General features: G+C 26.7%; 11 protein-coding genes across 11 annotated transcripts; 5 read left to right on the forward strand and 6 right to left on the reverse strand. All coding sequences in view use genetic code 12, as the record gives it.

Annotated features, from left to right (window-relative positions):
- Positions 1–93: 93 nt before the first annotated feature.
- On the forward strand, positions 94–1,419 carry ERG24 (delta(14)-sterol reductase; the record flags this gene model as incomplete). Its single annotated transcript, XM_051763723.1, has 1 exon — positions 94–1,419. The coding sequence occupies one exon, from the start codon at positions 94–96 to the stop codon at positions 1,417–1,419; it is 1,326 nt and encodes a 441-aa protein (XP_051619225.1).
- A 67-nt stretch (positions 1,420–1,486) lies between these two features.
- On the reverse strand, positions 1,487–2,401 carry ABG1 (Abg1p; the record flags this gene model as incomplete). The annotated part of the gene is made up of 1 exon (XM_051763724.1): positions 1,487–2,401. The coding sequence occupies one exon, from the start codon at positions 2,399–2,401 to the stop codon at positions 1,487–1,489; it is 915 nt and encodes a 304-aa protein (XP_051619226.1).
- A 313-nt stretch (positions 2,402–2,714) lies between these two features.
- Positions 2,715–3,020, forward strand: KGF54_003166 (uncharacterized protein; the record flags this gene model as incomplete). Its single annotated transcript, XM_051763725.1, has 2 exons — positions 2,715–2,731; positions 2,795–3,020. The coding sequence occupies 2 exons, from the start codon at positions 2,715–2,717 to the stop codon at positions 3,018–3,020; spliced, it is 243 nt and encodes an 80-aa protein (XP_051619227.1).
- Positions 3,021–3,368: 348 nt separating this feature from the next.
- Positions 3,369–4,289, forward strand: MED18 (Med18p; the record flags this gene model as incomplete). The annotated part of the gene is made up of 1 exon (XM_051763726.1): positions 3,369–4,289. The coding sequence occupies one exon, from the start codon at positions 3,369–3,371 to the stop codon at positions 4,287–4,289; it is 921 nt and encodes a 306-aa protein (XP_051619228.1).
- Positions 4,290–4,292: 3 nt separating this feature from the next.
- On the reverse strand, positions 4,293–6,089 carry PES1 (mRNA-binding ribosome synthesis protein; the record flags this gene model as incomplete). The annotated part of the gene is made up of 1 exon (XM_051763727.1): positions 4,293–6,089. The coding sequence occupies one exon, from the start codon at positions 6,087–6,089 to the stop codon at positions 4,293–4,295; it is 1,797 nt and encodes a 598-aa protein (XP_051619229.1).
- A 288-nt stretch (positions 6,090–6,377) lies between these two features.
- SSO2 (syntaxin) lies at positions 6,378–7,313 on the reverse strand (the record flags this gene model as incomplete). Its single annotated transcript, XM_051763728.1, has 1 exon — positions 6,378–7,313. One exon carries the CDS (start codon positions 7,311–7,313, stop codon positions 6,378–6,380), a length of 936 nt encoding a protein of 311 aa, XP_051619230.1.
- Positions 7,314–9,045: 1,732 nt separating this feature from the next.
- On the forward strand, positions 9,046–10,167 carry IPK2 (inositol polyphosphate multikinase; the record flags this gene model as incomplete). Its single annotated transcript, XM_051763730.1, has 1 exon — positions 9,046–10,167. The coding sequence occupies one exon, from the start codon at positions 9,046–9,048 to the stop codon at positions 10,165–10,167; it is 1,122 nt and encodes a 373-aa protein (XP_051619231.1).
- A 64-nt stretch (positions 10,168–10,231) lies between these two features.
- Positions 10,232–12,376, reverse strand: SUP35 (translation termination factor GTPase eRF3; the record flags this gene model as incomplete). Its single annotated transcript, XM_051763731.1, has 1 exon — positions 10,232–12,376. One exon carries the CDS (start codon positions 12,374–12,376, stop codon positions 10,232–10,234), a length of 2,145 nt encoding a protein of 714 aa, XP_051619232.1.
- A 405-nt stretch (positions 12,377–12,781) lies between these two features.
- Positions 12,782–14,221, forward strand: KGF54_003172 (uncharacterized protein; the record flags this gene model as incomplete). Its single annotated transcript, XM_051763732.1, has 1 exon — positions 12,782–14,221. One exon carries the CDS (start codon positions 12,782–12,784, stop codon positions 14,219–14,221), a length of 1,440 nt encoding a protein of 479 aa, XP_051619233.1.
- A 69-nt stretch (positions 14,222–14,290) lies between these two features.
- KGF54_003173 (uncharacterized protein) lies at positions 14,291–16,501 on the reverse strand (the record flags this gene model as incomplete). Its single annotated transcript, XM_051763733.1, has 1 exon — positions 14,291–16,501. The coding sequence occupies one exon, from the start codon at positions 16,499–16,501 to the stop codon at positions 14,291–14,293; it is 2,211 nt and encodes a 736-aa protein (XP_051619234.1).
- Positions 16,502–18,950: 2,449 nt separating this feature from the next.
- On the reverse strand, positions 18,951–19,463 carry KGF54_003174 (uncharacterized protein; the record flags this gene model as incomplete). The annotated part of the gene is made up of 1 exon (XM_051763734.1): positions 18,951–19,463. The coding sequence occupies one exon, from the start codon at positions 19,461–19,463 to the stop codon at positions 18,951–18,953; it is 513 nt and encodes a 170-aa protein (XP_051619235.1).
- Between the last annotated feature and the right edge of the window lie 115 nt (positions 19,464–19,578).

Consider the following 19,578-nt stretch of genomic DNA (forward strand, 5'->3'; position numbering starts at 1 on the left):
CAAATTTAGATCAAAAAACAATTAGAAAATATAAAGTATTTGGGGATTCCAACTGTTTTTTCACTCTTTTTTCAAAATTCTCCAACTATAGTCATGTCAAAATTAAATCCAGTTACAAAACATAAAGAATTTAATGGATTATCAGGTGCAATAGGTATAACATTGGGATTACCAATAGTATTAATATTTTTTGCATTTGTAACAAATGATAATTATTCATTACAAGGTATAAATCTACAACTAGCAAAAGTTGTAGATCAATTACCTTCTAACAAACAAGAATTTTTTGAGTTATGTTTTAATAAAAAAGTTTGGGCAGCTTATATGAGTTGGTTTTGGGGTTTAGTTTTATTAGATAGAATTATACCTGGTAAGAATTTAGATGGAACTAAATTAAGAGATGGGACCAAATTAAATTATAAAATTAATGGAATTGGAATGAGTATTACTTTAATTGTTTTATTAATTTCAAGAGTATTTATTGTTTCAAATTATAATTTGCCTGAATTACAATTCATTTATGATAATCAAATTCCTTTATTATTCACATGTATTATATTTTCGTTTTTATTGGCTACATTTGTTTATATAATAAGTTTTATTCCATTAACTCATCAAAATGGTGTTGGTACAAAAGAAAGAATATTAAGTGTTAATGGTAATACTGGAAATCCTATATATGATTGGTTTATAGGTAGAGAATTAAATCCAAGAATTGGAGGTTGGGATATAAAATTATTTTGTGAATTAAGACCAGGTATGCTATTATGGTTCTTGATAAATTTAAGTTGTGCACATAATCAATATCATAAATTAGGGTATGTTACAGATTCAATGATCTTAATTATTGTTTTACAAGCTTTTTATACTTTTGATGGTGTATTAAATGAAGAAGGTTGTTTAACTATGATTGATGTTACAACTGATGGATTTGGATTTATGTTAAGTTTTGGAGATTTAGCTTGGTTACCATGGAGTTATTCTTTACAAACTAGATATATGAGTATCAAAGGAAATGAAGTAAATTTAGGTTTGATAAATGTTATATTGATCTTAGTATTACATTTTGTTGGTTTTTACATCTTTAGAGCATCGAATCAACAAAAATCAGATTTCAAAAATGGGAAATTACCACATATGAAATCTATTAAGACCAAGACAGGTTCTCAATTATTATGTCAAGGATGGTGGGGATTATCTCAACATATAAATTATTTTGGTGATTGGATTTTGGCGTGGTCATGGTGTTTACCTACTGGGTTTCAAACTCCATTAACTTATTTCTATATGATTTATTTTGCTAGTCTTTTGGTGCATAGACAAATTAGAGATGATATGAAATGTAGTGAAAAATATGGTGATGATTGGAAAAAATATAAAGAATTAGTTCCTTATAAAATTGTACCATATGTTTATTAAAGAGCAATGGACCTTTTTTATAGTTTTGTAAATATATATTTATTGAATAAATACTCACGAGTTGATTCTATTCATTTTTTTTATCAAAATCAACTGGTTTTTCAAAAGATGCATAAGTGATTTCTAAAGTAGTAAGCCAACTTAAAGCACCATATAATATAGCTAATAAAAATCCAGAAACAATTAATCCTGACCAAATACCACTTGTAAAAAATTGATAATTAGTAAATAAATTATCATGTTTATATGTGGTTGAGTTTTGTGGTGCATCATCTGATAAATCACCACCTTCCATTATTGAGACTAATTGATCTTCTTGTTCTGCTAATCGATTAGCTTCTGCAAAATCTGATTCTATTTCTTGTTGAACTTTAATATCTTCTACATCTTCTTCATCTTTTTTAACAACCACTTCGTCATTATTGAATAAATTTATAATTTTTTCTTCAACTTCTTCTATTTTATTATCATGTGATGATTCAGTTGTAATAAAATCTGGGATAACTTGTATAATAAAATCTTTTGGAAATGAGTTTTTGTTTTTGATTGTAGAAATTACTTGACTCAATGATTCACTATCTAATTGTTCTGGTTCAACGTTAATTATTCTAAATTGTATCATATTAACATGTGACTCATCTTTATAAAATACATTTTTCATATATAAATAGTCATTAAGTTCTATAAATGATTTATCTTCAATATTATTCCAATCATTTAATGAAACTTGATAATATACAATATCATCAGTTTTATCTATTTTATTATTACGATTGAAATTTACTTCATCTTTAAAGTTGTTAGTTGCATAAATCATTGGTAAATTTTGATCTATTTTACGATTATGTATAATATGATTAGTTGATGGTATTATTTTACTTATATCATATTTTGTATCTATTAATAATGGAGCAGTATTTGAAAATGCTGTTATTAAAGTTATAAAACAACTTATAAATATTATTAATTGATTAAACTGCATCTTGTTTATCTTTGTATTCACTAAAATAAACCTTAATGATCAAACGTAGATGTTTTGAGTATAATACTTTGAAAATGAAGTTGAAATGTAAAAGATGTAATAATTGATGATGATTGAATTGCTTCAAAATTATCAACAAAAATCTACAAACTAAAAAATTGGTAACTATATACAGGAAATGGAAATATATTCAAAAGTGTTAAAAAGATTTAAACAACAAAACGAGGAGGATTGAAATCATTTTGAAACATTCATTTTGAATATTATCATCAACTTATTCCACTTTAGATTTACAAGTAACTAACTGTTTACAATGGCGGATATTCCAAAGTATGTAATATCAATTGGTCTAATTTTTTAATAGATCAAATTATACTAACCACTAAAAAATAGATCAGTAATACAAAAATTAATGTTATTCACAGCATTAATGATAATATTACCATTAATTACATTTTTTTCAATACAATTTTTTACAAATAATTCAATAATAAGTGGTGGATTAAGTGCATTAGTTGCTAATTTAGTATTAATTGGTTATATAATTGTTGCATTTATGGAAGATAATTCTAAAATTCAAGAAGAAATTATGTTGGAAGAGAAAAAGAAACAATTATAGAATTATCTTATATTTGATCAAATGGATTTCGGGGTTTTTAGCTTTGGTTTATTGTAAATATTAGTAAATATAAATATATAATTAATTGTTAATCAATTGGTAGGATTAGTTCAAGAAATGTAAATTCATCTTCAATCTCTACTAATACTTTGATTCAAAATTGTATACAAAAGCCGCATTGAAAAATATATAAAACTTGTTACCTCAATTGATAACTTCATCCAAATTTATAATATAACTAAGTTTCATATTTCAACACCTAAAACGGGTACAAATGTATTTTATAGAATCAAACTAAAACAATTGAATATCAAAATCAAGTCAATTGATAAGCTACTTTAATTCAACATGGTCCATCAATTATCATTAGTATCATCAATTCCACATTCAAAATATCTTCAAACAATATCATCATTACAAGCAATAACAGGAATAATAAAACCAACAGAAATATCAACATACTCACTAATAACCCAACCATCTCTAATATTTAAACCAAAATTTGAACCTGGAAAAATAAATCAAATTGAACAATATTTTATGAAATGTACAACAACTTGGACAAAAAATGAATTTGATATTTCAAAACCTTTGAATGATTCAAAAGAAGATATTATTGTACAAAAATTATTTAATAATGATGAAGATAGTACTGAAAGAGTTTGGACTTTACAAATAAGTGATATCCCTATTGCTGGTAAAAATCAACAATGTTCTCAACAAACTATATTTGAAAGTACTTTAATTCATACACATATTGGAGTAGATGAAAAAGATGCAACTAATGAAGTTCAAAAAGAGGAGAGTGTAAAAAAAGAACCTGCAAACAATGATAAGAATAATGAAGATTCAGATATAATGGAAATAGATCCAGAAGAAGTAAAAGAAGAGTCAAATACAAACCCAACAACCACAAAACAACAAGACTCATTCCTAATCTACTTATCAAATTTAGGTTACGAAGTAATAAATCAATATTGGATAAAGGGAACGAAGTTTTTTATAATGGAAGATATAATAATTGAGATATATAAAATTTTCATACGTGATGATTCTTATATTGGTAATGGAATTAAATTAAAATTATTAGATGAATCAAATACTTTTCAAATAAAAGTATATATTAACATAAAGAATTCAACAGATATTGAAAATATAAATTTAGGTATTAAAAAATTAATAAATTTACAAAATTTGATAAAAAGTTTATTTATATTAGAAGTACCTGATCGTATGTATATGGATTCAAGAATAAAATTAAATATTTAATAACTATTTCTTCATTGATGATTGTAATTGTTTTTTCTTTTTTTCTAATTGTTTCTTTTTTGAAGCTAATTCTGAATTTCTTGTTTCCTTTTTGTTTATACCATATTGCATCTTCTTGTATAATTTTTTTTGTTTATTTGTCATCATTATTTTAGCTAATTCTTTTGCTTCTTCATCTTCTGTTAATTTTTTAGCAATTTTTTGTTTTTTGGTTTTTGGTTCTTCTATTTCTGAAAATTTTTTACCTGATACTTCCATTTCTAATTCCTTTTGAGCTTTAAAATCTTCGTCATCTTCTTCTTCTTCATCTTCTGAACTTTCTTGATCTTCATCTCCTGAAGCTACTTCTATTTCTTCTTCTTCTTCTTCCTCTTCCTCTTCTTCTTCTTCTTCTCCTTCTTCAACTTGTTCAGTTGGTTTCTTAGAATTTGGATCATAACCACTTGAATCACCCCATGGAGATAAATGAGGAGGTAATGTTTCACCAGGTGCATAATCATTAACATTAAGTAATTGTTTAGCATTAATACAATCAAAAATCCATTGTGGTTGAATATAAGTCCTACCTGGTACTTTAGTTGTTATTTTATTTCTATCACTTATTTGATGAGTTATTGAATCTAAATTAAGGGAATTAAAAGCTTTTGGATCATTAATTTTTAAATCATCTAACATTATTTCTGATTTTATTTTACCACCACATGATAATATTATAAATTCCAATATATCCAATGGAACTTCTCTACCAATATAAAAAATAAAATTTTCAAATAATTGAGATTGTGGTGATGAAAATTTTGTTGGTTGAATTAAAGTATCTGACACGGTTTTTGCACTAGTTGTAAAATTATCTAATTCAATTTCTTCGACATTCTCTTCTTTTGGTTCTTCTTCCTCTTGTTCATCAGCTTGTATAGCTTTTTGTAATTCAGTTGATGATAATTCTTTACCTTTTTCATTGTTTTTTTCTTCAACCACCTCATTATGTTGTTCATCTTTTGATTGTAAAACATAAGAACTTAATCCACCAATACCTTTTAACTTCTTAAAATCAATTTGAGGAGGATAAATTAATCCACTTTCATTATATAATTTGAACAATACAAAATTTAATAAAGTTGAATAAAATTCTAAAAAAGTTAACATAATTCTAAAATCAACATCTGTAGGAATATTTGTTGGAAATTTGTAGGGTATGAGCCATCTAATAGTTTGACCCTTGACATTAGCTTCATAATAAACACCTTTTATACTAACGAAAACTTTTTTCAAAAGTCTTTGTTGTGAAATATAACATAACCATTGATTTGTTAGTCTCTCTGCTTCACCAATGATTTTTGATGTAACTTTATCAGTAGAATGCATATTTGAAAAAAGGAACAACATATTCAATGGATCATCCAAATCTCTTAAAGCATCTAAGAAAGTTGGATATCTTTCCTTTATAATGTGATTTAATTTAAAAATAGGCCTGTTAGACTCAAGTTTTTTGGCTGCAGATATTTCACCTTTTCCTAAAGCTCTTTGTAATTTTTTTGCAAATGTTTTATGCTGCCTGAATTTTTCCAAAACAGGTTCATGTAATAAATATTGAATATCTTTTACATAATAAAATGTTACTGGAGCTGTTGATCCCTTGTTGGCTTTTTTTTTATTTCTTGGTTCTCTTGGATAAATTCCTTTAAAAATACAAAGTCTTCTAAAATCTGCTAATGATATTTGTAATTTTTTAATAGCTTGAGTTCTAGTTATGAAGTTTTTAGCATTACCTGAAGTTCCTCTTCTTTTAATTTTAGCCATTTTTGATGTTGTTCTGTTTTTATTAGATAATTGATTTAATTGATTTTAAAAAAAATATAAATTCAAAAACTCATCTCCTACAGAAAAAATAAAATAGGTGGGGTTTACAAGTTAGCGCACTTTGAGGTTTCACGCAATAGGAGACTTCAAATGAACAGAATTCAAGTCAAGAATATTCATCATCACTATTGATTAATTAAGTTTTTCTTTTTATTAAATTGAAATTAAGTTTGATTATAAATAAAATTACACAGTCCTCTTTATTTGCTTCTTTTACTTGTTATTCTTTTATTTTTTAGTACCAAAATAAGAACCTAAAATAACAGCTAATATAATAATAATAATAATAACAATAACCATACACCAAATTTTTTTTTTTCTTGCAGATCTTGCAGATTTAACAGCTTTATTTGTATGTCCAACCCCTTGTTCAATATCATGTTGTGCAGTACCAACTTGTTCTTCAATTTGTTGTATTGGTTGATCTTGTTCAATAACTAATTCTTCCATATCATGAAATAATTGAGTTAATTCAGCCATTGTTTTTTCTAATTTCAATAATTCTCTATGTCTTATTTGAACTTCATTTAATACTGATCTTGCTTCACCTCTACGATTACTTTGCATTAAAGCTTGTTGAAAAAATTGTTGAGAATCTCCACCATCTTCAATAACCATTCTAATTTCTTCTTGTGTTGCATCTGGTTTTATAATTTGATATTGTCTTGCAGCTTGATCTTTTGAATTTTCTTTATTTTTTGCTTCAATTAATCTATAATCTTGAATTAAATCTAAAAATCTTTTTCTACAAGTTTCTGATTGATCAATTTTTGTTTGATCTTTTGAATGTATAGCTTGTATTTGAACATTTTTAATTCTTGCTTTTAAATCTAATTGTAATGATTGAGCTTCTCCAACTAATGTATCAATTTGTTGAAAATTATATTCAGTATCTTCATCATTTAAATCTATATTATATAAAAATGACTTTTGTTTATTATCAATTAAATTTATAATATTTGAATAATTATCTAATTGAGAATTAATTTCTTGAATTTCATTCATAAATGAAACAAAATCATCTTGATCATATTGTTTTGAATTGGTGGCATAATTACTAGTACTACTATTATTATATTGATTATAATTACCATTATTTCCAATATTATTCATTTCATATGAATTTTGGTTTTGATATGTTTGATTTTGATATGGATTACTCATGATGATGTAATATTAATAATTGATTATAATATGCTATTTTTCTATTAATGAAAATTAATTAATAATAAGATATTTATGAAATAAAACTGAACAAAATAAAGTACAATAAAGTATTAACAAAAAATTTTAAATGAGTGAATTTGAATTTTGATAATTAGGATGTAATATAAAAAAGTTGGATAATTATTTGATGAAAAGTATTATTCTATTAATTGAAATTCGTTGATAATTTTGTTAAAGAAGTTTTATAATATTTGGTTGTTTGTGTTCAAATATCAAAATTTATTATTATTAGATTTTTGTATTTCTTTGTATTTATTTTTGTATTTGTTTTCAAATAAAAAAATTTTTAATTTCTTTTCACCGGCTAACTTAATAAATTTTTATTATTTTTATTGAAATTATTAACTAATTTTAATACTTCAGGTATTTATTATATGATCACTTAAATATGAGATATCTTAATATTATTTGTTCTACAGCTGGCTATGAATATTAATTTAAAAAATGACCAAATACTTTGTCATTTATCTCTAAATTCAATTTTTTTCAAAATGTTCCATTAATTCCATGAAAAGAAAATAAAAATTTTTCTCTAACTCGTTTAAAAACTTTAAGTTTGAACTTTAATTTTAAGACGAGTTAAGGCGTTATTAGTATTGGAATTTAGGTCGATGGACCTAACAAATAATTTTAACTTAATCGAGTTAAAATTAATATATTTAATTGGATAAACTTGAAATTCGCGTTTAACTAAAGTAGTACTTTAATACTAAAATAACACTTTGAAAAGGCTGTGTATAAATTTATCAACATTTTAACTTAAGTATTATCACGTTTGCCACTAGATTTGATGGATTTTAGTGTTATCATTATAATCACTTGACTTGTAACCCTATTGTTGGCATGTAGTGGCAGAAGAGTCTATGCATTTAATTTATTATTGTAATTTAAATCATGTACCTTAATTGTACGATGAATTATTGAATCTATTTTTAGTTTTTTCTTATAATTCTAATTGTCTAAGCCAAGCTAAAATGAACCCTATTAGTAGTCTTTACTTATCTAAATTATTATAAAATTGTACCTGAAACTGTCGACTAAATCTAATTTTTAGTTGGAGATGACAATAAAAATAAATTCTCTAATCATAAACTTTGGTGCTTGAATAGGTCTTACTTCATCCGTTTTGATCTTTTTCTGTTAGTAGCAGTTAATTACAACGTTGCTTCTTGATTCGACAATTCACATATTTTGCACTAAATTGGTTGTCAAAATTTCCATTATTATTGTTTCCTTCAATTTGTTCATTCTCTGATTCTCAAGACTTCAGAACGTACCAGATTAATTCAACCCAATGATATAGCTAACTAACTAATACTTGATATGGGCTGATCAAAGTCCAACGATTGTAGTATTTCTTCAAAAGAAGAAGTTTGATAAGAAAAATTTGGTTGCAAAAAATATATGTTGAAGTTAGGATGTATCAAGATCCAGAATTAGCTTGGTAGCTTTTTTGCAAGTAATAAAATCAAACCCTTAGACCAATTCTATTTTTAATATCATTCAACTTTTGAATTGTTTCAGACTACAGATGCTCAATTTTGTATAAAAAATTTGAGAGCAGTTGATGGAAATTACAAGCAACAGAAATAATAAAGACGGTTGTAAAAATAATGATTTAATTCACGATATTAGAAATCAAGACTTATCAACATCACCAACATCATCCATGCCATTTAACAACAAAACTAAATTTGAACCATCAAAACATCAAGCAGCAGGTCATGATGGCTGTTTAATATCAGATTCAATTTTTGTAAAACCAACAATAAAGCAAGAACTAGAGTTTTATTCATACATCAATACAATAGATCAATCAAGAGAATCAAATTCAATTGAAAATGATGATATTTATTTAGGTTCTTTATTAAGTCATTGGATGCCTAAATTTTATGGGAATTTAAAAGAAGGTACTATAAATGAAACCAAAGAGTCAAACAAATTAGATTTAAATCTAGATGATAATTCATCAATATCACTAACTCAAAATTCCAAAAATGTTAAAGATTATATAGTATTACAAAATTTATATCATAATTTTAAAAAACCAAATATAATGGATATAAAACTTGGTTCAAAATTAACTGATGATTCTAAAACCACTGAAGAAAAAATTAAAAGATTAAATAAAGTAAGTTGTGAAACTACTAGTGGATCACATCTGTTTAGAATTTGTGGGATGAAAGTTTTTAATAATCAAAAAATTTTACCTGATGAATTATTTGAAGGTATGAATGATACAATTTTGGATGATAAGGATGATTATTTTCAATTCAATAAGTTCTTTGGAAGATCTTTCGATTCAAATAATATAAAACAAGGCATTGAGTTATTTTTCAAATTATCAATGTTATCTCCAATACAAATTTCACATTTGATTGATATATTTTTGAAGAGATTACAATTGATATACAATTGTTTGTTGGATTATGAGGTAAGGATGTTTTCAGCCAGTTTATTATTCATATATGAAGGTGATCCAAAAGTGTGGAATGAAATTAATAGTGAAGATTTTGAAGATGTTGATCCATTAATTAAGGAACCGGAAATAAGTGATGATGAAGAATCAGAAGAAATTGACGATAATGACAAAGCCATTTTGAATGATTACAAGGTTGTTAAAAATTTAATTGATAAAAGTCCAGCAAATTCATCTCCACCATTAAGTAGTTTAAATTTAATTGATTTTGCTCATTCTAAACCAACTCCAAATGAAGGGTATGATGAAAACGTAATAAGAGGAATTGAAAACTTAATAAAGATATTTACGGAATTACAAGAAAAGATATAGAATAAAATAAACAAATTAGAATACTATTATACATGTAATTTAATAGCTACTTTTTAATTTAAATTTATAATAATTTAGTAATTTTACCAATAGCAATAGTAGCACCTTGATCTCTTAAAGTAAATCTACCTAATTGAGGATAATCATTATAAGTTTCAGCACATACTCTTTCACTTGCTTCTAAAATTGCAATAATTTTCATACCCTTTTTAGCAAATGCAGGAGGTTTTTTAGATTTTCTATTTGTACCTTTTTCTAATTTATGTTTTAATTCTAAAAATTTAACTTCTTCAATTGATGTATGTAAATGCATAACACATGAAAAACCATTTGATAAAATTGATTTTAATTCAACAATTGCAATTTGAGCTTCAAATTTAGTTACTGTTTTAACTGGATTTTTAGGTGAAGTTAATACATAACCTACTTGTAAATCTTCTTCTTCAACTCCTTTAACTTTTAATCTAACTTGTTCTCCACTATATGCTGATTCACATTCTTGTTCTGTTTCATTATAAATGGTTAAAACTTCAATTGATGTTCTATTTGGCATAAGTAATAAATTTGAACCCTTTTTGATATGTCCACTTTCAATCTTACCTTCAACTACTGTTCCCATATCCTTCATTTTTCCTGATATAGGTAACATGAAAGGACCATTGATTTTTCTGTTAAGAGTTTCCATATTATCTAAATATTCCAAGAAAGTTGGACCTTTATACCAAGGACAGTCTTTAGGTGAAACTTTTTCTTTCAAATTGGCACCTGTATATCCAGATATTGGTATATTAATAACATCCTCTTTAGCATAACCAATACCCTTCAAATACACACCTAATTTGGAGGTACACTCATTGAAACGATCTTGTGACCAATTTACAGTTGGGTCATCCATCTTATTAACAACAACCACAAGTTTGTTGACACCTTGAGTCTTAGCAAGAAGAGCATGTTCACGAGTTTGACCACCTTTTTCAAACCCTGTTTCATATTCCCCTTTTCTTGCACTAATAACCAAGATACCAACGTCTGCTTGTGATGCACCTCCAATCATTTCTGAAACATATAATTTATGTCCTGGTGCATCTAAAATGGTATATCTTCTTTTATCAGTTTCAAAATATGCTTTTCCAACTTCAATGGTTTTACCATCAGATCTTTCTTCTTTATTAGTATCCATAATCCAAGATAAATACCAACCTTGTCTTCCTGCATCTTTTGCTTCTCTTTCATATTTTTCAACTGTTCTTTTATCAACTGAACCAGTTAAATATAAAATATTTCCACCTAATGTTGATTTTCCTGCATCTACATGTCCCATAAAAATTATTGAAACATGATCTTTTCCTCCAAACATATCTTTAACAACTTCTTCATCAACTTCATCTTCTTGTTCTTTGACTACTGCATCTGATGATATTGATGGTGCTGGAGTTGAAGATTTTGTAGTATTTGATTTTGATGGTGTTGGAGTAGATTCTTTTGGTGTTGGAGTACTTTCTTTTTGATTTGGTGCTGGTGTAGATTCTTTCTTTGCTGGTGGTGCTGATGATGCAGGTGTTGGTGTTGATTCAATTTTTGATGAATCATCTGATTCTTTTTTAGGTTCTTCTTTTGATTCTTCTTCTTTAGTTGAAGGAGCTGGTGAACTTTCTTTTGATTCAACTTTCTTATTGGCTAACTTTATACCTGATGATGGTGCTAATTTCAAAGTTTTTTTAACTGGTTTATTTAATGATGCTTGTTGAGATTGTTTTTGTTTTTCAAAATCAGCTAATGACATACCTTGCTGCTGTTGTTGTTGCTGTGGTTGTTGAGAATTATATGATTGATAACCTCCATATTGTTGACCAGCGCTATATGGTTGTTGTTGTTGTTGTTGTCTATTATTGTATTGTTGATATCCTCCTCTACTATTATATTGTTGGTAACCACCTCTATTAGTATTGTTGTTATTATAATTTTGTTGATAACCACCTTGATATTGATTATAACCACCAAATTGTTGTTGCTGTTGTTGCAGTTGTTGTTGAGGTTGGAAATTTTGAAATTGTTGTTGATAACCACCAAAAGGTACAAATGATTGAGCTTGATTTGGATTATAATTATTTTGACTTTGATTTTGTTGAGATTGATCAACTGGTGTACCACCAAGTGATGTATTTTGAAAGTCTTGATTCAATTTATCTTGATTATATTGATCAGACATCTTTTACTTAGTAGCAATGGGCTGTATTTAATGAATCAAAGATAAATGAAAAGAATAAATTGTAACAACTTTAAAAGACTTGAAAAATTAATATATATCTCTGTCTTCTCTCTCACTCACTCTAAGTCTCTGTGCTTTGCTTTGAAACTTAACTGAAAAATTTTATTATGTCAATTAATTGGTAGCAATCATTTTTTCAAATCAGAATTACCCCTTAAGATGATAATAAAAAAACACCCCCTAAGAATCCAATTCTCGACATATTTTATTTCAATTCTGCAGTTTGCTACATTGATAAGAATTCAAAATATTGACACATAACAAATTTACAACGTTATATAATTCATAATAAGCTGAGAAATACAATCAATTGATCAAATCAAAGCAGCTACAAATCATTTTAACATGGCTATTTTTAGTGATCATTCATATACATCAATTACAATAAAAGTAAATCAATTAATTCAACACAAGAATGATGAAATTGAAGATATAATGGAATTATATTTAAGTGATTTATTACACCTTATTAAAATCCAACCACAATCTGGAGCAACAGAAGCTGCAAGGGCAATTAGGAAAAAAATCAAATATGGTGACTCTGTAGAAGAACAAAAAAGAGCATTAAAATTATTGGAATTATTAGTTTTAAATTCAGGAAATAAAATAGGTACAATTATTGCAAGAGATGATAAATTATTAGATGTTTTAAAAAGTATTATAAATGGTCATGGTAAAACTGGGTTAGGTTCAAATTATGATGTTAAAATTCAAAAAATGGCTATAAATATGTCACTTGGTTGGAAAACTGAATTTCAAGATTTACAAGGTTATAAATATATGCAAGAATTATATAAAAATATTCCTAAAAGAATAAGAAATGATTCTACACCAAGAAGAAATAGAACTCCTGAAAGTGATGAAGAAGAATACTTGGATGATGAAAATGATCCTTATTCTGATGATAATACATATGACGAACCAAGACAATCAAAATCAAAATCTTCAACTCCTAGAGCAACAAAATCACCTAAAATACAATCACCTAAAATCCCACCACCACGTCCAACAACAGCATCACCATATTCAACCACCAAAAAGGACAAAAAGGACAAAAAGAAATCCAAAAAGAAGAAATCCAAAAATGGTATAATTTACGCAGACGAAGAATATGCAATCCCACAAATTAATTATAAATTAGAAACCCCCAAAATCAATAATTTATTAAGCGAATGTAACAGTATAACAATAACATTAAACAACCAATTATTACATTTATCATCAAATGAATCACCACAAGATTCAACAGAAATAATGAAAAATTTCAATCAATGTAAAAAAATTCGTCGTAAAATTTTGAAATACTTACAATTTGTAGGAGCAGGTAACACAGAAGATAAATCCCCCGAGATATTACGTAAAGATGAAGAATTTTTATCTAGATTAATTTTCGCTAATGAACAATTAATTGAAACTTTTAAAAAATTTGATTCAAAATCAGGTTATTCCCAAGAAAATCCAGCACCATCACTTGACGATGATCGAGAATGGAGTGATAGTGATGAAAGTTATTATGATAGTGAAGAATATGAAAGTGAAGTAGAAGATACTCCAGAAGATCTGATTTCTTCAAGATTACAATCAGTTACAATGGATACAAAGAGAGCTCCTCCACCACCACCACCAACCAAGAAATTTGAAAAACAACCGACTTTGAAGAATGGGTTTAATGAAAATGGTAATAGACCAACTTTATCTAAGATGGAAACTAGCGATTCTGTTGTTAGTAATGATCCATTTGGTGATAAAAATGAAGTTTCGAAACTGAGTTCAGTGTATTATTAAATAGGTAAATGATAAATAATTAACTCTACAATTTTTTTGTTTGAAGTCATAACAATTACATTTTTAATTCTATTTAACATAATTTTTCAAAATTAAAATCGATTCTTGATCATTTTCATCATCACTACCACTTACTTCAACTTCTTCATCAATTTCATTTGATTTTCTTCGTTTAGTGACAATAGTTCCATTAACATTACACTTGTTGATAATATTTCCTATTTTAGAACTATAATTTGAATTTAATTCAGATAATGCACTAATATCTTCAGGATGTAATTTTTTATCAAAACTTGAAGATCTAGATGATTTATTACTTGTTTGTGCACTAGTAATTATTTTGATTGATTTTTTAGGAAATTGTTGTTGTGGTTGAGTTTTTAGGATTGATCGCTTGGGTTTTAGGATGTGATGTGATGGTTTATGTTTTGGAGTTGGTGATAATTCTTTTATATGAAGTGATGAGATTTTTATTGGTGAAAGTTCTTTACTATTTTTTAGTTTTCTTTTCTGTTTTTGTTTTTGTTGTTGTTGTTGTTGCTGTTTTTGTTTGAAATCCTTTTGTAAATTGTTGTAGTACTGATTTGTGAATTGTATATTTGTTAAATTTCTAGGGTTAATTTCATTTGTTTTGGTGTAGTCAGATTCTGAATCTGAGTCTGAATCTGAAGTTGATGAAAAATTCGAATTTAAGTCATTTAATTCTTGAGATTCATTATTCATTAATATTATGTTAGTTTCTTCTTCATTTTCTTCCTCACTCGTCAAGCCAGAAGAGTTCCACAATTCATCATCTTCATTATTACCTATATTATCTTGTTCTTTTTGTTGATTTTCTGCATCAACCACCAAAGTTTCTAATAAGGTTTCAGCCAACACAGCATCATCAATTTTTTTGGTATGATTATTTTCCTTTTCCAATTTTTTTCTATAATGTTCAGTATTTAATGGACTTCCATTAATCCTCAATTTCTTGAAGTGTGATATTTGATCAGTGGATTTAATAGTGGCCGATGATTTTATACTCAATATTGATGCAAATGGATAATTATTTTTTCTTGGTGGTGTACTTAGTTCCAGTTCTTGAGATTGATATTTTGGATTTGAAATCAATTGAGAATATAGTAAGTTTAATGGATTATTATGGATTATCGAGTTCGAAGGGAATTCTATTATATTATTTGCATTGATGAATTCATCATCATTATCTATTTCTCCATTCCTATCATTATCATTTTCAAATGCTAGAATTTGTTTTGACGCTTGTTTTTGTTTTTGTAGTGTCCTATACTTGGCTATGCTTGATGACATAAAATTTTCAAATTCCAGTGGTTCTATATCTCCATCAAACTCAATAGTTGCATTTGATTGGGGACTTGTTGATTGTGCTGGTAAAGGTTTTGTTATTGTAATTAATGAAATATTATTTTTGAAAGCCTCTTCTTCTTCCACTTCTGTTGATGTTGATTTTTGAGTTTCTTCCAGTGAACAAATGCTATTTTTGGGCAGTAAATCAATTGATGGTGGTTGATCATCCTCATCATCTGGAAATTGCTTGTTGCTGACAGTAGGTGTTGTTAGCTTTTGTGGTAGTATATCCTGGTACGAAGTTGGTGGTTCTTCCTTCGGTTTCTCTTTATTAAATAATCTGAATAAGTTTGGATACTTCTCATTGTTAATAAAACTTTCCCCATTGCTTACCTTCAACTCCAAAGCTCGTAGATTTTTTGTAGTACTTTTAACTCGATCACTAATTTCAACACTTTTTATTAACAATTGATTAATATCATTTTCATCTTGATGAGAGCCATCACCTAACAAATAATTAAACTTTGAATTACCTACAACAACTTTCTTCAATTTTTTTTTACGTTGATGAATAATTTGATTAACTTGATGAATATTTTTACATATACTTATATTTTTAAATTGAATTTTTTGTTCTATTGATAAATTTTTTTTAATTTCATTTCTTAAATCGTTTTGATAATTTGTTGTAACTTTTAATAAATCATTTATAACTTGTTGTGATTCATTTGTTAGAACATTATTTAGGATGTATTGTAATTCGAAACATTCAATTGATGGTAATGGTATATCTTTTGTGGTAGATGATGTTGATAATGCATTTGTTCCCGAGGTGGTTAAACTATTCAAGAATTTAGGTTGATATTGTTTATATGATTGTTTTTTCCAATTTTTTAACGCAGAATTTGATCTTAATCTTGTATTGGTATTATTTGTTGATCTGGAATCAACTTTTTGAACATCAGATGGCATGTACAAATCAATGGATCATATGATTTATGAATTAATTTGATGATATGTTGGTTTATTACTCTTACTAAAATACTTATTTCATTTAACTACAAAGTAATTTGTATTTTGAATCTGTGATGATCAAAGAATACTTTATAATTATGGTTGATCCGTAACTTATAAGTATAATAATTTTTGTACTACTATTATAATTTATGTGGAGTGACACGTGCTACCACTTGTCTTGCAACTTTTTCTAATGATTTTTTGCTAAAGCTTATATGGAATCACAAGATATAAAATTTCTGATTATAATTAATCGCTTTTAATCTACTAATCTAAAATATGTTCAATTCTTTACTGTACTTATATTTAAACAATCGTATAAAAATTACTTTCTTAATGAACAAATTTTAATAGAGCAAATTGCTACCAAACGAGTGTCAAAAAAATATAAAACAAAAAAATTTTGACATAAAAAATAATAAATCAGCTTCGAATGGTGTTAGCTGTCAGAAATTTTTTGATCACTTTTGGGTTAAAGTTGTATAATAGAGTACAATGTTGTCAACTTGGGCATCAATTTCTACAAATTGTTTAAATATGGGTCCCTAATATTATTTCCATATTTTAATAACATATTAGCTTTCCTATGAATTAAAACTTTGTTACTAACATTTAAAATTAATTCTTGCCTGTTCTTATTAAGAATTGGGTAAAAATATTTGTACCAGATAATTTGATTTAATTAGTTGTACATTTAATATCGTATTTTAACACATTTGGAATAAGTATATATGATAATTCCAAAATTTATAATTAACATCAGCTTAATTAGATCAATGAAGGCATAATTAAGAATTGTTTTGGGGCATCTTATTTTTAATACAGCTTAAAGTATTGTTCAAATTAGTCCTACATTTATATTTGATTGATATTTAATGTTGCATATTTTTGGTATTATCAAAGTATGATTCATTAGAATTTTGAATCATATTTGTTAGTATCATAGACCGGAATGATGTTCACCAAGTTAATTTATTTATCTAACATGCTAATAGTGAGAAGTTTCAAGTCTGAGAATCGTTGAGAAATTTGTTGCTTCTTAGTTCAGGAAATCTATATGTTTTTTTGCCAGTAATGTATAAAGTGTAATCATTAGATAGAAAGTCATCACTTTTAAATTCAATAATTTTGGATTCTTTTAGAGCTTATCAATCAATTATTCAAGACTTGATAATCTTTTTAGGTTTTTATTGATTGGTTGTTGAATTTACGAAAATTGTTTTCCATGAAGAAATTGAAACGGTAAACCAGATGAGAAATGAAAAGACTCAAGTGCAAGTTTGTTATTATGAAAGTCAGTTCTGATTATTTCAAAAGTTTGGCGAGTCCATTTTGAGATGGAACATTTGATAGTTGTATCTAAAATGAATTATTATCAAATATGCAATGTTTCGAAGTATTAATCAAGAAAGATATCTTTTGATTAATATTTAGAGTTGTGAGAATTTTGCTTACTTTATGTATATTTTCATACAAAGTTATGAATTCATATAAAATTACTCGAAGTCGTTTAATATTTCAATTTATCAATCATTGATATGCAATTACGAAATTACAATTGAAATTGATGATCATGGGTAGCTTTTCCTTACAATGGGTACCTCATCTGCTGTGTCTAAATGATATTTGTATTTTCGTTTTCTTGGATCTTCGAGTGTGTATTATGAGTTAAGTAAGGTGAGGTTGGTATCAGTTTATGTGCTGATCTTGATCATTTATAATATTGCTTATTAATATTATGTGATGTAAGAAAGCTCTACAAAAAAAAAAGCATTGGGGCTAATATAGAATACAGTACCAGTTAATGAATCTGGACGTTGAACAGATTTTCTAATTAGCTCAGCAAGAGAAAGACTTTACTTTTAAATGATATGGATGTTCATTTTACAGAAATTCAAATTTCTAAACTCCTCCTCAAGTTATATTTAAATCTGCATCAACAACAAGGTGATGAACCAAAAAACTAGTAATGTCTTAATCTAAATTCAATAATTACGGAATCTTTGAGAATCTATCAACTTGCGATGATAATTGATATTCAAGGTTTTTGGCATTTTGGTTATTGAGTTTATGGCATAAGTTTACGGGTTTGTTTTATACTAGTGCTCGACCTTTGAATCAGAATCTTTTTTAGCCGCAGTGATTTTATATCAGAGCTCGACATTTGAATCAAAATCTGTTTTAGCTGCAGCGAAGTGGTAATAGTTAGGAAATAAATAGTTAATGTATTCTGTATGATGTATAAAGGCTAGATAAAACAACGAAAAATACTGAGCTCTGAATACCACAATCTTTTTTCGACGGTCAAATCATTATACAACACAATGGTATTTCTGGACTTTCTTACATAAATTTTATACACTTTCCATTGAGCATTAATTCATTAAGAAAATTATCTATTACATTATAGTATCCAAACGTAAAAAAAAAATAATCCAACAATTGCAAAAACCAATAACCACATTTTCCAACTAATTCCAGCTTTTTGAGACATTATAATCATTTTATTATAAGTATTTTTTAAAGTTATTTTCCCCTTTTCAAAAGAATTTGTAATTTCATCATTTAATACATTTGATTTATTAATTTCTATTCCCATTTTTTCTCCTAAATTTTTTAGCATATTTATTTTTAATCCCATTGAATTCATTTCTTCATCATTTTGAGATTCTAAGGAATTTAATAAAGATTCATTATATTTTTGTTGTTGTGGTTGTTGTTGATCATATGGTGATGCAGTTGAGTTTCTCAGTGGTGGATTTGAAGATTCTTGTTGTGATTGCGATCGTGATGGTGAATTATTAAAATTTTGTTTATGTATTCCTGTAAAATTATGGTGAGTTGGTGTATTAAATAATTGAGTTCTTAAATCGGATCTTTGATGTGCGCCGCCAGCAGCCGTAAATCTAGATGACATTGATTAAATGTGAGTGCTTAAGGATGAATGTTTAGACGAGTGAGCTTTATTGTATAATTGATAATTTTTTAATGTATTAATTGAATTGATTAAATGAATTTGTTGTTCTTTAATT

This window comes from Candida jiufengensis (genome assembly GCF_024610255.1).
Source record: "Candida jiufengensis strain CBS 10846 chromosome Unknown scaffold2, whole genome shotgun sequence".
NCBI classification, from domain to species: domain Eukaryota; kingdom Fungi; phylum Ascomycota; class Pichiomycetes; order Serinales; family Debaryomycetaceae; genus Lodderomyces; species Lodderomyces jiufengensis.